Source organism: Odontesthes bonariensis, chromosome 17 (assembly GCF_027942865.1).
Source record: "Odontesthes bonariensis isolate fOdoBon6 chromosome 17, fOdoBon6.hap1, whole genome shotgun sequence".
In the NCBI taxonomy this organism is placed as follows: Eukaryota; Metazoa; Chordata; class Actinopteri; order Atheriniformes; family Atherinopsidae; genus Odontesthes; species Odontesthes bonariensis.
The window spans coordinates 5,332,468-5,349,429 of NC_134522.1; the positions used below are offsets into that span (position 1 = coordinate 5,332,468).

Genomic DNA, 16,962 nt, shown 5'->3' on the forward strand with positions numbered 1-16,962 from the left:
CATCATATTTTAATATTTTTTTTCACTTATAGTGTTTTCAATTATTTTTCAAAAAATGAACCCTTTAGATGCCAATTTGAACTTTTGAGCCCACATTTTAAGCCTTTAGGTGCCAGTATTTTCAAAATATGGAATGCAAAGTGGAATTATTGAGTAGGGACAATTATGGTCTGGGATTCAGAAGCCAATAAGAGTGGGGCATTAAGCCGCCAGGGGTTCCTATGGTTAGGTTTAGGGCCAAAATGCAGGCAAGAGCCTTTATTAAATAGTAGACTCCCATAAGGGGTTCAGTTGTTAGGTTTAGGGCATCAGAAGAACCCCCTTTTCCCTCTTTTTAGTGCATTTTGTTGCTGTTCTTTAAAGCACTTAGAGCTGCAATGTAGTATGAACCTCGCTGTATAAATAAAGTTTTATTCCCTGTCGTTTGTTTCTCGTCTCTGATCCTTAACTTGTAATCGTTCGTCTCTTTGTGAACTCTGTTTTTGAAAGCTGCTCCATGAATAAAGTTATTAATATAATATTTGAGATGTAGAATAAAAGAGAACCTCTGTCAAACGCCACCGGCTGAGCGAAAACAATCGGCCTGTTGAGCGTGATGAGCACGGCCTCCTTGTCCGAGGAGCCGCTGATCTCTTCCTGCAACGCGTTCCGGAGGCCGATCCGAGTTCGGAAGTACGCCACCTGGTGGAAGTCAGAGCCGGCCTCTTCATACACCTGAAAAATGAACAAGAAGTGAGGATTTGGTGTCTTCGTGTAGCTTGAAGACATCCAGCCTGACACAGCGGGATAACCTCGACCTGGTGCTTGACGATCTGTCCTAGGGCCAGATTGAGGTCAACTTGGCATTTGCCGAAAAGTTTGAGGTAGCTGCTGCTGCCGCCGGGCTGAGCCTTGCACTGGACCCTGTTGGAGAGCTCCAGCTCGATCAGGCCCGTCTCAAAGCGCACGGCTCGCATGGACGGGGTGGTGGCCGTCATCTGGATCCCCTGTCAGCACACAGATGTCAACGTCTCAGTGATCAAACTCACCTTTATTTACCGAAAAAAAACACCACCAAGTTCAACCGTAAGTTTGGCCATGAGCTACCTTGAACATGAGGCTGAGAGAATAAAGCAGAATTTTTGGCTTGTCTGCGTCTGTTGAGGTGTCGTGCTCATTCCACAGTGGGATGGGCTGCTCTCCGCCTGCAACAACAGAAAGTGAGCCTCACAGTTCACACAAGGAGAAAACCGAAACTCGCAGAACTCTCTCGGCTGGGAAATTACACTGATCGAGCTTTGTGAGTTTAGCACGTTTCTGTCAATACTGCAGTGGAAATAACCAGGACTGGATTGTTCTTAGATGAACTTTATTGATGCGGAAAAGAAAAACCTGGGTCACTGCAGCATAAACGTGCACACATATGGTAAATTAGCTTAAACAGAATGCTTGCTCTTTTTCCAAATTAAAATTCCAGACTTTTTTAAAACTGATTTTTCCCCCAAGACCTTAACTTTATGTACTTGTAACTTGTGTGCCTACTTCATTGGTTGAGATTGTACCAACTGTGTTTATTAGAAATGTTAATTTTCATAGGCTAGTATTCAATGAACAAATGCATTATTCACAGTAAATTATGCTTTTACTGATGAAAACGTTTCAAAACATGAAAAAAGTACATGAATTTCACATCAAACAAGTGTCACAAAAACTATCTATAAAAAAAAAAATGAATGGATGGATGAATGTATTTAGAATTCAGTCCCTCATCCCATTAGACTAATACAGTACGTGACCAGTTAGTAAAATTATAGTTTTATAGCCTACCTTCCTATTTCTCATTTCACAATGCCTTTAAAATTCTACCATACATATATTTTCCATACTTATTAAGACTTTCAAGACTTGCACATGCACCCTGTTAAACATTTAGCATGAAAAGCTGCGCGTAAAAGCGTTTCCGTTTGCGTTACACTACCTGAAACCTTCTGAATGACTTCATTGACCTCCTTCATGAACACTCTCTGCAGAAACACCAGGTGGTTGAGCAGGTCTGTGGTCAGGTTGTGCTCGAATGAACCGATCTGGGCACCAGAGACAGTTAGAGGATCGCGTTTTACTACGTTTAAAGCGTGGAAACTCGTGTCTGAACGCCGGTTAGGAGACTCTTACCTCAGCTACACAACGCAGGTAGTTGCCTTGCAGGTAGTTGCCTTGCTTGGCGGGGAAGTCATCCTGTGCCCAGCCCTGGTCTGAGTGGCTCTCGTGGTCCTCCATGATGTACTCGCCTGACATGGTGACCGGAGGCAGAGTGAGGCTGGCTGATGGAGACATGGTGGACAAAGTGTCCACTGGGGACACTTTGGACTGGAAGCAAAGTTTGTGGTTTGGCAACTCAAAGGTGAAACTGGTTTGTGCCCCTGAACACAAGAAGAGGAGAAAAAGAAAAATCAGTGCAGCATGGGTGTGTTTAGAACCGCAGGGTGACATTATTACACAGAATGGAATAAATCTCCACCTCTATGCTGATGATACTCAGCTGTACCTATCTATGAAACCAATCGGACTACAAGCATGTCTTAGACATAAAAATAAAGTTGTTGTCTCTGGACTATATTTTTAGTTATATACTTACTATAGATGGTATTTGTTTGCCTTCTAGTACAACAGTGAGGAACCTTTGGAGTTATTTCTGACCAGGATCTGTCCTTTGACTCACATAAAACTGGTTTCTAGGACTGCCTTCTTTCAGCTTCGTAATATTGTTAAAAATCAGGAACATCCTGTAAAAACTGCTCCATGCATTTGTTACTTCAGGATTGGACTACTGTAATTCTTTATTATTGGGCTGTTAGACTGAAATAAAAAATGTAAAATGCTTGTTCATTCAAACTAATAACTTAATCCATCATGTCTTAAAGATCTCCCAGTTGGATATTTTCCCAACAGAGCACTTTGCTCTCTGCAGGTTTACTTGAGGTTCCCAGAGTTTCTAAAAGCAAAATGGGAGGCAGAGCCTTCAGTTATCAGGCCCCTCTCTGTGGAACCAGCTGCCAGTTTGGGAGGCAGAGCCTTCAGTTATCAGGCCCCTCTCTGTGGAACCAGCAGCCAGTTTGGGAGGCAGAGCCTTCAGTTATCAGGCCCCTCTCTGTGGAACCAGCTGCCAGTTTGGGAGGCAGAGCCTTCAGTTATCAGGCCCCTCTCTGTGAAACCAGCAGCCAGTTTGGGAGGCAGAGCCTTCAGTTATCAGGCCCCTCTCTGTGGAACCAGCTGCCAGTTTGGGAGGCAGAGCCTTCAGTTATCAGGCCCCTCTCTGTGAAACCAGCTGCCAGTTTGGGAGGCAGAGCCTTCAGTTATCAGGCCCCTCTCTGTGAAACCAGCTGCCAGTTTGGGAGGCAGAGCCTTCAGTTATCAGGCCCCTCTCTGTGGAACCAGCTGCCAGTTTGGGAGGCAGAGCCTTCAGTTATCAGGCCCCTCTCTGTGGAACCAGCTTTTGGTTTCCTTAGCTGGTAGGAAAACTAGACTCTTTACACACCTGTCATGCCGTGGCTCTTCATGCGGCCCATTTTGTACTCTGCTTTCAGGGAGGGCAGAAGGGCGGCCCCGATGATGATGCCATCCATCATGGCGCTGAACTTGAGGACGATGGGCTTCTTCTCCAGGCCTTCAGGGAGCTGGGGGAACTCGTTGGCCTCCACGGGGGTCTGATTGATGCTGGAAGCTTTGTCAGACGGTTGTGGGGTGGGCGTGTCCTCCCTGTTCGGTGGTTGACTGAAATAATAAAAAACAATAATATATTCTTTCACATTTTGTGACTGATTATAAGATTTACTGCTGGCCCACATTCCAGATGACACCGACTTCCAGCCCCATTCTTTAATATCCCCATATCACCACGGCAGCAGGCTGCGTGAGACTTTTGAGAAAAGTTTTGATGAAAAACAGAAGACAAACGAGGGAGACGTACACGTTAGAGGGCTGGCGGATGAGGTCGGAGATCTGTTTGGAGAGCTGGTGGGAGCTGCGCACCATCATGCTGTGCAGCGTCGCCGGATGCTGGGGGATGTTGATCAGGATGGCGCCCACCTTGAAGACGGCGGCGTTGTTGGTCCTCAGACCGCGCTGGGCGCTGTACAGCGCCTGAGATTTGGCGATGTTGCACTTGACGACCGTTCTGCAAAAAGAGGGTGAAGTGGAATGAGCCACGTGGCGGTAATCCGTCATCACCGAGACGATTTGGACGAATGAGTGAAGGTGGAATTACTGAGAGGACATCGAATGATGAAACTTCATGCGGATCGTTCCTTTTTGGGGGGTAAAAACGGGTAGAATGAGCAGTCACGACAATCACAACATGAATAGTAACGATTATTCCCTTCGGAGGGATTCTTATCCAAAAAAGAGCTTTTAAACTGAAACTCCCAACAGATTTTAAGATAATTCAGTGTTTCAGTGTCAGATTATCACACAAATGAGTTTACCAGCAAAGCCACAAGACTTCTAGATTAATTAAAAAACTAAATTTGACTTCTCCGATTGGATGACACTAAGCTGACCAGCAACACTGAGATGTTGGAGGTTTTAACCCACATTTGAAATACTTTTGACTATTTTCTGACATTTAAGAAGGAACTTCTTTTCTGAAATGCCAAAACAATCAGCAGAATAACCAGAATTGGCTTCTTTGAGGCGATTCGAATGGAATGAGCCTTGAAATACAGCTGGCAGACAGGTGACTGGGACAAATGAAGGATGTACAGGTAAGACAGTTGTGGTTCGGGTTTAGTGATGCATGAGAGCCCCAAATGGCAGCATTAACATACAGGAACTCTTGTTTAGCAGTGCTGGTGGGAGATGTGGGGAAATCCTCCAGTCTTTGCAAGTAGTTGGGGGGGGGAAAAAGAGGAATAAGAACAGAAGAAAGTGTAAAACAGCTCAAAAACTGAGTGAAAACAACTTCCTGAAAGGCAGAAATAAGAGGATTCTTTGTATGTCCCGATAAAGGTCTGAACAGATAAAGAGCATCCGTCACGAGAATTAAAGAATTAAACCACAGAAGCTGCTAGGAAATAAAATAAAAGTTGAAACCTGGACGATCTTATGTGTGGATACGACTAAAGAAGGCGGAGCTTCGGTTCGGCATGCAGCTGTTTGGAGTTCAGACTTCACAGCAGCATCAGCATCCGTTTCCTGAGGTTCCACTCATCAAAAACGCATGGCTAGGTCCATCGTGCTAACCGTAGCGTTGAAAATAACTGCAGTGTGCTTTAAAAAAGCTAAAAATCCTAACAATGGCTTTAATTTCCAGACATTCTAAAGCATTGGGAACAATATTCCAAATGAAAACATGAAGAAGAATGAACATTAGGCTGCTCACAAAAGCAAACAGCTACTGTACAAACCGAAAAACTAGCTTCGGCTTTAATATTTAGTCGTATAATTGCTGTTTCTGAGAGCTGCTTCATGGCAGGTGTTCACGGACGATGATTCCTGGAAGTCTGGAAGCGTTCCTGAGTCCAGGCAGTGATTTCCAGGACAGAATCAGGTCTGTTTTTAATGCAGAGCTGCCTGAGAGTCAGATTCTCTGAGTCTTTGGATGATTTTATGTTCTGTAGGTGAGACTCTGCCTCTTTCAGGTGCTCTTTTTTATACCCAATCATGTTGCTAATTATCCTGATTAGTTTCAACATCTTCCACTACCCAATATTTCTCATTAATTTTCAACATCTGACATATTTTCCATGTTCTAATGAGAGTAAAATGCTGCTTTATGACATTTGGAAATTCACACTTTTTTTCACGCCGCCCTGAGTTCTTTTTTTTTTTTTTTTTTTTTAATTTGAAAGAGAAAAATCACTGCATGCACACAACAAAACCTCGATCAATAAACCATCCCACCTGAGACAGTTTGGATCAATACGCTCAGAGATGTTTGGCGAAGCTGCAGCTGAGACTTTCAGAACCCGAAGTGCTTTTAAGGCAAATCTGCTGAAATAATTAACTTATTGGCCGAGCCGAAGCAGGCCGCAGCACGTACTGAATGTCGGGCGTTATCCCCTCCAGCAGGACGATGTTCACGCCGCCGATGTGAGCCGACGCGCACGTCTCCGTCATTTTCTGATGAAGGATGTCTGCAATCATAAAACCAGAAGAAGAAACGTTACGTGGAGCCCAGCGGACCCGGGAGTTCCTCGCTGGGAAACACTCGCCTTTCATCTTCTCCTTCAGCGTGAAGCTCCCGTGGATCTTCTTCAGCTCCGCCTCCATGGTCAGCCCGCCGATGTCCGCCTCCAGGTGCGTGCGGTTCACCATGCCGATGCCGAACACTATGAGGGTGACGTGCTGCGGCTCGGAGCTCACCAGGCTGCGGCGCCGCCCGCCCGCCGCCGGCTTGTTGGGCGTGGCGGGCTCCTGCTGCTCGTTCTCAAAGATCACTTTGCAGAGCGGCTCGGAGGGGCGACGCCCACCTTCTGCGGATAAGATGAGAGGAAATACTCGCTTTACCCGCTAATACTGGGACGGCCGCACATAACTCGGTGCAAATCATTTTACTCTGACCTCTACGTGACCCAAATGCAACATAAAAAAAGCCCAAATTTAGTCCTCTGAGTTGCTCTTTCTGTTTATCTTCCATACTACATACTTCCATACTACATACTTCCATACTGCATACTACTATTCTGCATACTACTATTCTGCATACTATATATATACTACTATTCTACATACTACATACTTCCATACTGCATACTACTATTCTGCATACTACTATTCTGCATACTACATACTTCCATACTGCATACTACATACTTCCATACTGCATACTACTATTCTGCATACTACATACTTCCATACTGCATACTACTATTCTGCATACTACATACTTCCATACTGCATACTACATACTTCCATACTGCATACTACTATTCTGCATACTACTATTCTGCATACTACATACTTCCATACTGCATACTACATACTTCCATACTGCATACTACTATTCTGCATACTATATATATACTACTATTCTACATACTACATACTTCCATACTGCATACTACTATTCTGCATACTACTATTCTGCATACTACATACTTCCATACTGCATACTACATACTTCCATACTGCATACTACTATTCTGCATACTACATACTTCCATACTGCATACTACTATTCTGCATACTACATACTTCCATACTGCATACTACATACTTCCATACTGCATACTACTATTCTGCATACTACATACTTCCATACTGCATACTACTATTCTGCATACTACATACTTCCATACTGCATACTACTATTCTGCATACTACATACTTCCATACTGCATACTACTATTCTGCATACTACATACTTCCATACTGCATACTACTATTCTGCATACTACATACTTCCATACTGCATACTACTATTCTGCATACTACATACTTCCATACTACTATTCTGCATACTACATACTTCCATACTGCATACTACATACTTCCATACTACTATTCTGCATACTACATACTTCCATACTGCATACTACTATTCTGCATACTACATACTTCCATACTACTATTCTGCATACTACCTGTACATACTTCCATACTGCATACTTCCATACTGCATACTACATACTTCCATACTACTATTCTGCATACTACATACTTCCATACTGCATACTACTATTCTGCATACTACATACTTCCATACTACTATTCTGCATACTACCTGTACATACTTCCATACTGCATACTACTATTCTGCATACTACATACTTCCATACTGCATACTTCCATTCTACTATACTGCATACTACATACTTACATACTACTATTCTGCATACCACATACTTCCATACTGCATACTCATCGATCAGACAGTATGCAGAGCGTTTACCCACAATGCATTTCGCTCCTGCCCGAGCCGAAATCAGCCGGCCTGAAGCTGATTTCGCTTAAGCTCTAAACTCTGTAAACTTTAGCAACATTTGAAACATTTTCAGGTGAGAAAGTAGTCGTTTAGATCCCCAACGTGTTGAAAACCTGACAAAATACCGGCTATTTACAATTTTGTTCCCACGAATTCGGCGCTACTAAAGCTAGCCGCAGTGAGCAACGCACTTCCTGTTATTTTCACAAAATAAAATACCCGTTGCCTTTTATCATAGGGAAAGCCATTACCATACAATTGGTGCTTTTGTTTTGAAAACAGGAAGTGAACCTACCCTCGTTGTAGCTAGCTTGAAACTGCCGTTTTGACAGGAAATGACGATCGGCGACGTCACGTTACGTTGCATCTTGGGTAGTTTGAGTATGAGTAGTAACCTCATGATGCATACCCAACATTTAGGAGAATCTAGTATGCATCTGGGAACTTCTGCTTACTCAAACTCGCATACTAACTCAAAAAGTTAGTAGGAGTAGTAGGAGAAGTATGCGGTTTCGAACACAGACCATGTCTTCAGTTTGCTTTGCCGATTAGAGCGCTGATTTATCTGCATACAGATGTATCTTAACAAATCTTAAACAGTGTGCTGAATGAGCTGCTCCGATCTGATGATGGGAAGGTGACGTATTTATAACCGATCCAGCAGCCATGTGATGGAGGCACTGCTTATAAATACCACAGATGATCAGAGGGAAATAAAATTAAATTAAAAAGTTAGTAGGAGTAGTAGGAGAAGTATGCGGTTTCAAACACAGCCTATGACCATGAATTATGCAATAAAAGCAAAGAGTAGGCAGGAGAGCAGTGAGTCCAGGCAGATGATGAGAGAAAAGGAGGCAGAAAATGTGAAAATAAAGCCGTGTCTTAGCAACAAAAGGCGTAAAAACAGTGGAAGAAGAATCAAAATGTAAAGTTGAGCTAAAGGAGTGAAAGATTTCCACCTGAAAGGCAGGCCCCTGGGGAGCTTTTCTCCAGGATGCCGGTGGGATCGGAGATGAGGGAGTAGAAGTTGAGCAGCTTGTACATGTTCTGCCAGCATTCTGCGGACGGCTCGCTCTGCTCCGACACGGTGATGGAGTCGGAGTCGTCCATCTGGATCGCCATGTGGTCGGCGACGTCACGGGAGCCCTTCCTCGACACCTGAAGATGTGACGCAGGATATCAAACAAACACCACCACGATATATGTGTGCGTCAACGGGGGCCGGAGGGTAAACCAACAAGTTGGGTTTCATGTAAAGCTGAGGAGCTTTAACAGGAAGTTACACAGGTGTTACAGCTCAGGTCGATGCTGCCTGATCTGAGAAAGTCTCATCATCCGTTGGCTCCATCTAGAGGAGAAAATGTTATTTGAATGGCCTGAAATAATTTCATTACACACAGTATATATCTGTGTTTACACACGAGGAGATAAGACCAGGTATATCAGCAGCCTTTCTATGTCCACAAATCGTTCAATCGGAAACCCGAGGAAAAGCTCCCCTTCTATCTGCAACTATTTTACATTTTACTTTGGGAGCAAATCGGCACCCGAATCTGCAGTAAGTATCCCAACGAAAACACTGCTTTAGGGTTTAAGTTTAACGCTGGAGACGGAGACAGATGAGCAGATAAATCGGGTGAAAACGTCAGAATTAAAACCAGGAACCTGAAGAGAAAACCAGCTGTTGGTAACTTAGCAACCAAACAGCAGGAGGAGGGAAAGAGGAAGGATAACGGTTTGTTTTCCTCCTCACAGCGCCGCCCTGAGGGCATCGAAGCAAAGTGAACACAGCTCTTTGACTAACGCCTGATATCTCATAAAAAGGGACTTCTTTGCTGCCTGTTTGCATCAAACTGAAATCATCAGCACACACGGCTCCCCTTTGTTTTAATCAGATCTTCACTCATTATTCATTCTATCTTTCCTGGAGCTTTGATCCCCATAAGGCCACAGGATGCTGAGAGTGGCATCCTTTACTCAGTCTTTCCTGTGTTGGTATCTGCTGACTCATGGCTCTAAATTCATGCTCCCGAACATGTTTACATGACTGCTAAATACATCTTTTGCACCTTTTCTCCAACTGGACTACAAGACAGCACAGCTTAACTTTACTCAAAACTAGGGCTGGGCAACGATTAAAATGTTTAATCTAATTAATCCCATGATTTCCCTGATTAATCACGATTAATCGCATTTGTACGCAAAATCCAAAAATGAATCCGAAAGTAGCGTATAGCTTTTAGCATTTAGTTTTATTTTAAATGTGCTGCCATATGAATGAAAGTGCCATAACATTTGTTGTGCAAACACACTTTTAACATCAGCATCTTTCTGTAGTTTTTATGTAGAAGCCTCGCTCCACTGTCTGTTTCCTTGAATGACTTGCTGCTATCAGTTGTGTGTTTTGCCTTTAAGTGATATTTTAGACTGGAACTACTACGCTGAGAAGACAATTCAACTTGGCAGAGTTTACAGATGACTTTGGTTCTGTCGACTCCGCCGTCTGGAAGAACTTTAACATGAAAATGGCCGAGTAAAAGTTCCGTACCCTTCTCCATGTTTGGTGGATCCGCCGATTACTTTCTTTTCCTGTTCCACAGCAGACAGCAGCAGACTTTTACAAAATAAAAGCCTGTGAGCAACAGACTTTTACAATAATAAAACAGGGGTGGTCCGTGGCGTAGTGGGCTGAGCAGGCGCCCCATGTACAAGAGGCTATAGTCCTCGCTGCAGCTGGCCCCGGTTCGAGTCCTGCATTGGACGGCCCTGTGCTGCATGTTGTTCCCCCTCTCTCTGCCCCCTGCTTCCTGTCTCTCTGAACTTTCCATTAAAGGCACAAAAGCCCGAAAAAATTATATAAAAAAAGGAAAAAAATAACATTTTTAAAAACCTGCGTAAATGCGCGATAAAATATTTATCGGCGTTAAATAATCAACAAGTTAACGCGATAATAACGAGTTAACTCGCCCAGCCCTACTCAAAGTATCTGTGAATAACCTGAGTTTACCTTCGAGGTGCGTCGCTCCGACCGTCCGAGGGAGCTGCGTCCTCTGGGCTCCCTTCTTCCCAGCGTGTCCATGCCTGATGGGGGTCCGTTGGGGGGCAAACCGCCTGCCCCGGCTGCTCCTGCCCCGGCTCCTCCTGCCCCCCGCTTGCCCTTCAGGGTCTGGGTCCCGCTGCGGCCCGCCCCGTTCAGGCTTCCGCGGGAGCTGCGGCTGAAGTCCGAGGACCTGAAGTGGCGGTACGGCCGGCCCTTGAAGGTGGGCGTCGGGGAGGCGGAGCCGGCGGTGTAGCGGTTCAGCTTGATGTCGGTCTGCGTGGCCTTGATGTCGTCGATCATGGTGCTGAACTGGTGGATGAGGCGCACCAGAGCCATGTCCACGCGCTGGCTGATGGCCTGGCAGGCCGTGGTGAAGTCGCAGTGGAACGTGTTGTAGTGGCGCCGGTTGAGGTCGTGGAAAGAGAGCGGGGCGGCGGTGGGGCCCTGCGGCGCGCTGGTCGACTTCTCCATCACGACGGCGTTCACGCTGAAGGTCTCGATCAGCAGCGCCGGCTTGAACTCGAGCGGAGGGAGGTTGACCGTGCCCTGCCTGCGCTCCAGACAAAAACTGGATTTAGAGTTCATCCCACATCAAAAACACATCAGCAAGAAAAGAATAAAGATTTGGGTCATTTCACCTCTTGGATCGCTTGTTTTTACGTTCTTTGGACGTATCGGAGTCGACGATGTCTGCTCTGAGGCACTCCAGGTTGCCAGAAAAGGACAGGTGCTCTCCGAAATACATCTTGTAGCTCAGAGGAGTGGCGTCTTGGGCCTGGATTCCAGTGTAGCTCAGCAGAGGCTTGAAAACCACCTGAAGGGGTTGGCACAGGACAATAATGGAATACATACCTCTAGACTTTCTTTTTTTTTTTTTTCTTTACTTTATCTTTATAGAAAGAAACGACAAACAATATACAGAAAAACATAGAACAAATAATTGTTCACCTACACATTCAAACAGACATTATGCTGATGATACGAGTCGGTTCATACGGTAATGGCTCAGTGAGCATCTCTTGTGGCTACAAACACAATCCATTTTCCCCAGTATTGCGAATATTTATCGCTCGGTAGCGAAAAGGTCATCCTTTCCATATTTTGAATGTTTGTCACAACATCTATCCGGTCCGTCTCTGTTGGGGGTGAAGCCTGCAACCATTTCCGGGTTACAGCTTTCTCTCTGGCTGCTAATAATACTTTTAAAAGATATTTGTCTCGCATCAGTAAATGGGGTGCAATATTGCCGAGATAGATTGTGGAAAAAGAGCGGTGAATTTCATCGCCAAAAATATTTTGGATTATCCGCATGATCTCTTGCCAGTATGGTTGTCTTACCCGTCTTTTGCGCTCCAAAACTAACACCTTTGGACGAATATGGAAAGCATTTCTTGACTATATCAATGTAAACATCTCTGCTATACTGACAAGGGCTTTTGAATAAAATGCCCTTGTGTTTTTTTTTTTTTTTGGGGGGGGGTTATCTTCTTTTTTAGCTCCAGCTGTATCTCTAGCTCATTCTATACTGTATAATGTACCTAGAAAAAATTAAACAAATAAAAAAACACCTGAAGGGGTTAAAAAGAGTTTATTAATGAGCAGAATTTGGTTGGAGCCGACCTTTGAGCTCCTGATGTCTGACTGGAAAAGTTAGACCGACTATTCGTGCCTGGATTACCTCATTTAGTATCAGAAAATCAAAAAAATGAGACATTTTCACCCGTTAAAGGATAAACGTGTCAGCTAACGTTCAGTTTAGATGTTAAAACGATCTCTAAAACCACACATCAGGCTGATGTGACTGGGACTCCATTAATGGGAGATGTGTATGTATACAGAGCAATATGAGGAGGGTGCCTGTGTGCACTGTGGGGGCAGATGGGGGGGGGGGGGGGGGGGGGGCAGTTAACTGGAAGATTTGCCTGCTTAGGATAGATGGATGGCAATATTTTACTGTATTTTAATCCATCTTTGTTACTGACGTGATGGCAAAAATGTATATTTTGTGTTTGAAAACCAATAAAAAGACGTTTAAAAAAAAAAAAAAAAGGAGACATTTTCACCCGTTAAAGGATAAATGTGTTAAAACATTTAACCTTTTGTGTGGTCTTAACATTGTGTTTACTCCCCTTTGTCCTACGGGTCAGAAATGAGCCGCCCTACCAAAGCCCCAAAATAAAGCAACTTAATTGAATTTTAAATCCAAAATCTATTTTGTATGATGAAACCACCTGTTATTTATCTATTCAACACATTTTTTATCATGTATTTTTTGTTACACAATACAAAAAGACAATCACCAGTTTTCAGGATTACACTTTTTTTTTTTTTTTTAAAACCACAAACCAACTGTCAGTTGGACCAACAGTTTTCTTGTTTTCTCAGTTTTCTTTTACATAATAAAGGTTTATTATTGCTATTATATAAATGTGAAGTAATTACTTATATTGAAAGGAAAAAAAACAGTGTGAACAGTTTACTGGGCAATGAAACGTCAACTCATGGCTTCACCAAGGAACCAGCTACTGGTACTTTGATTCAGGGAACCTTTATATCCTCTATGCAGAATTTGTTTTTATTATGTCTGAGATTGATTTTTGTTTTGTTTGGGAGCTTGTGTGATGTGAGGAGTCAGCTGCAGATCAAGAGTGCAGGTGCAGGTCAAATTCAAGTTCCAGTTTCTTTGATGTGTGTGTATTAGAGAGAGTTTGTGTCGCCTTTTTATCTAAATGTTTTTATAATTCACGGGTCAAAAATGACCCATAAGACAATCTTTGTACCCTAGTGGTGTACAGCCCACATGGAAACTAGGGGTGTGCAAAATAATCGTCATGACGATGCATCGCGGTTCTAATTTTCGCGATCTACTGCATCGATTCTTGACGCCAAGTATCGATTTTTTTAATTTTATTTATTTATTTATTTTATTTTATTTTATTTTTTAATTATTTTTTTTTGGCTTTTTATGCCTTTAATGATAGGACACATGCAATTGATGCATTTCGCTGCAAGGGATTTTTTTTTTTTTTTTATAGTTTTATAAATCCTACGCACTTTTTGTGATGAGTGTGTCCAGTAATATTTGTTTTTAATGGCAATACCTCCAAAAGTTGTTTCAATAAATACAGTTATGAATTGATTTGCTTTTTTTTTTTTTTTTTTTTTAAGTATGTTCAGTTAAAATATCGCAATGCATCACAATAATTCAAGTATCGTGATAGTATCGCATCGTGGCATGTGAATCGTGACTTCTTTGCCAATACCCACCCCTAATGGAAACATAGACAACAAATAAGTATGACTTTTTCTAATGATGGGGCCCCTTTAGTCATAAAATTTCAAGTAGGAAAAAGATAGTTTAAGGTATTTTTTCTACAGCTAAACATGGTAGTGGGTCACTTTTGACCCGCAAGACAACAGGAGGGTTAAAACCATCTCAAACCAGCTCTAAAACCACACATCAGGCACCTAAAGATGCATCAACCAACAGAGAAACAATGACAGATCAAACAGATGTGCAGACCTGAGCGTCGGCCAGCTGAACAGCAGCTGGACACTGGTTCCCCTCTTCGATGTCCACGATGTCGTCCTGGCTCTCGCTGTGCTGGGAATGCTGGGAGTGCGTCCCGTCCAGGGTGTTCTGGTCGCTGGACAGAACCGTGTTGAAGTCTGAGGCCGAGGGGATGGTGGGCAGGTTACACATCCCACCTGAGGGCGGACAGGACGGGGACAGTCAGAGCCTCACAGAAGGTGCTAAAGGGCAGAATCTGTGCTTCATGCACAGCCGTAAACAGGGAAGGGAGGAACTGGCTAACGCCTGGTTCTGAAGATCATACACACGTTAATCATCCCGGGCACAAGCTGTAGAGATAAAACAGGTAATTCCACACAATTATTCTGTTATTTAAGAGAAAATGGAACAAATTCACAGTTACTTGGAAGACAGAGAGCAGGGAAGGTGTAATATCAGGGAGTTAAACTCTAATCTATGAGGTGAACTAGACCGATTCTCTTGGAACAGAAGAAGAGCGAAATATCAGTTATTATCAGTACCGAAAGAGAAAATGAGACCGTTTCAACAGTTATTACGATTATTTAACAGGATGACTCAGTCAGTGGGGTCACATGGCGCTGAAAGGATCATATTATTGGCTAAATTACAATAAGACTGAGTTGAGCGAGGGTAATTCTCCTTGGATATATGGCGGTGAATGAATGGGATCAGAGGCACAAAGCGTGTCATACCCCGGTGTGATAGGTGGCGCTGTACCCATTCCAGCTGTTGCTAATAGAGCCACTTCCTGTTGACCTCTTCACCACCAACAACAACAACAAACTCAGGCATCCTGCCACTGGGGGGCTTTAATCTGAACATGGTGCAGCAGTCCAGGTACCCGACTCCCTCCTCAGGTGGAAAAATGGGGGGTTTGAAGTAGGAAAATGTCATTTTTCCAGTAGAAATATTAAATATAATCACAATTAAATGGTGAGGAGAGCTTCACTCTGGCACACCAACATTTATATCATTTATTTAGTTATTTATTTATATTTAGTGTGACTTTCAACCGAGTATTCTCGGGGTCTTAATCCAATCCAATTCTTAGTCAGATTAAGGTGTCCACATGCAGTTAATAACTCAGTCTGATTGTAATTTAGCCAATAATCCGATCCTTTCAGTGCCATGTAACCCCACTGAGTGACTCTGAAAACAACGCATACTTTCCCTTTAATTTGAGATATTCAGCTGCATTTTCTTGCTGTTTCTTTGATTAATCCCTCAGAGAGCTTCATTTAAAAGAGAAACTGAGAAAGAGTGACAGTTTTGCCTTTTTTCAGGAGAGAAATGCAACATGGCAGGACCAACAATATCGTTTTTAAAATAACTGGAGGCCCAAACGCACTCTTTCCATTTTAAAAATCTTCTTCTTTTCTTTTCTGAGAGGCATGATTTACTCTGAATGGTCGCAGTCATCAAAGTGTCACCGAGGGAGCGTAAAATTAAAGATTTGCTCCGTGGAGCGTTTTAAAAACTCAAACCACGGGACAGCTACATGTCACAGACGGCTAGAAAAATCACCACACACAAACATCAGCTGTCTGTGACTATCGAGCTAATCAGAGAGACAAGCTAACGGCCAGCTAGCTAACAGCTTCACCAACACAACACCCAACCATGCCTGACCTCGCTCTGCGTTGCTAACCAGCAGCGGCTGGTAGTTGAAGCTGTTGACGGGTGAATCCGGCGAGTCTGAACGACATATTAAATGGAAATTTAACGTGAATTCCTTTTGTGTGAAACCTTACTGTGCAGCTGCTGAATGATGAAGAAAACTGGACATTTAAAAACGTATCATCTGTGTAACATTGGTTGGGCTTTTTGATCGAGACACTTTAAATTGACACGATCGTCTTTTTGCTGGTCATTTAACCTTTTAATTGTAACCAGTGAGCACAGATGTATATATATTTTTTATTTATTTTTTTATTTAGTCATTTATTATTAGTTAGTAGTAGTATTTTTATTAGAATTGTTATTATTATTGTTGTTGTTAATATACAATCATTGTAAATATTAAATATTTTGAACTTATCTGGACTGTTGCTTGTTTTTAAATTCATTTAAATTATTTTATTTGTTTCTCTTTATATTATTTTATGTGTTTTTAATGCTTCTTCCACTCCCTGCTGCAATGCTTTTATTTTATGTGAAGCACTTTGAACTGTTTTGTACATGAAATGTGCTACAAATAAATTTGATTTGATCTGAATAATTTTTTGAGCTACTTCACTAATTTGAATTTCCCCTATTGGGGGATGAATAAAGTATTTTTCTATTTCTATTCTTCTATATCTATGTATTCATTTTTTGTGTTGTGGGTAACGCGTTAGAGTACTCTAATTATTTTTATCGAGTAACGTTACGCATTAGTTTCGTGCATTCGGTAATCAGTAACCTAGTTATTTATTCATTTATTTTAAGTAATCGGTTAAAATCCCGACTGCAGCCTGCTTTTTGTCAGAC

The 16,962-nt window shown here is 42.8% G+C and overlaps 1 protein-coding gene across 12 annotated transcripts in view; it reads right to left on the minus strand.

Moving 5' to 3' along the window:
* Positions 1–16,962, minus strand: part of kiaa1109 (KIAA1109 ortholog) — a 140,672-nt gene that overhangs the window by 49,345 nt on the left and 74,365 nt on the right. For 10 of the 12 annotated variants that reach the window (XM_075447490.1, XM_075447500.1, XM_075447499.1 and 7 more), the window contains exons 46-59: positions 14,464–14,648; positions 11,579–11,754; positions 10,908–11,490; positions 8,860–9,058; positions 6,189–6,449; positions 6,017–6,110; positions 4,803–4,853; positions 3,947–4,153; positions 3,515–3,750; positions 2,152–2,399; positions 1,958–2,063; positions 1,087–1,184; positions 798–986; positions 546–714 (exon numbers count right to left, since the gene is read on the minus strand). In XM_075447490.1, coding sequence (XP_075303605.1) covers positions 546–714; positions 798–986; positions 1,087–1,184; positions 1,958–2,063; positions 2,152–2,399; positions 3,515–3,750; positions 3,947–4,153; positions 4,803–4,853; positions 6,017–6,110; positions 6,189–6,449; positions 8,860–9,058; positions 10,908–11,490; positions 11,579–11,754; positions 14,464–14,648 — 2,802 coding nt within the window. The remainder of the gene's footprint in view (positions 1–545; positions 715–797; positions 987–1,086; positions 1,185–1,957; positions 2,064–2,151; positions 2,400–3,514; positions 3,751–3,946; positions 4,154–4,802; positions 4,854–6,016; positions 6,111–6,188; positions 6,450–8,859; positions 9,059–10,907; positions 11,491–11,578; positions 11,755–14,463; positions 14,649–16,962) is intronic. The other 2 variants (XM_075447496.1, XM_075447493.1) reach the window with 1 other exon arrangement.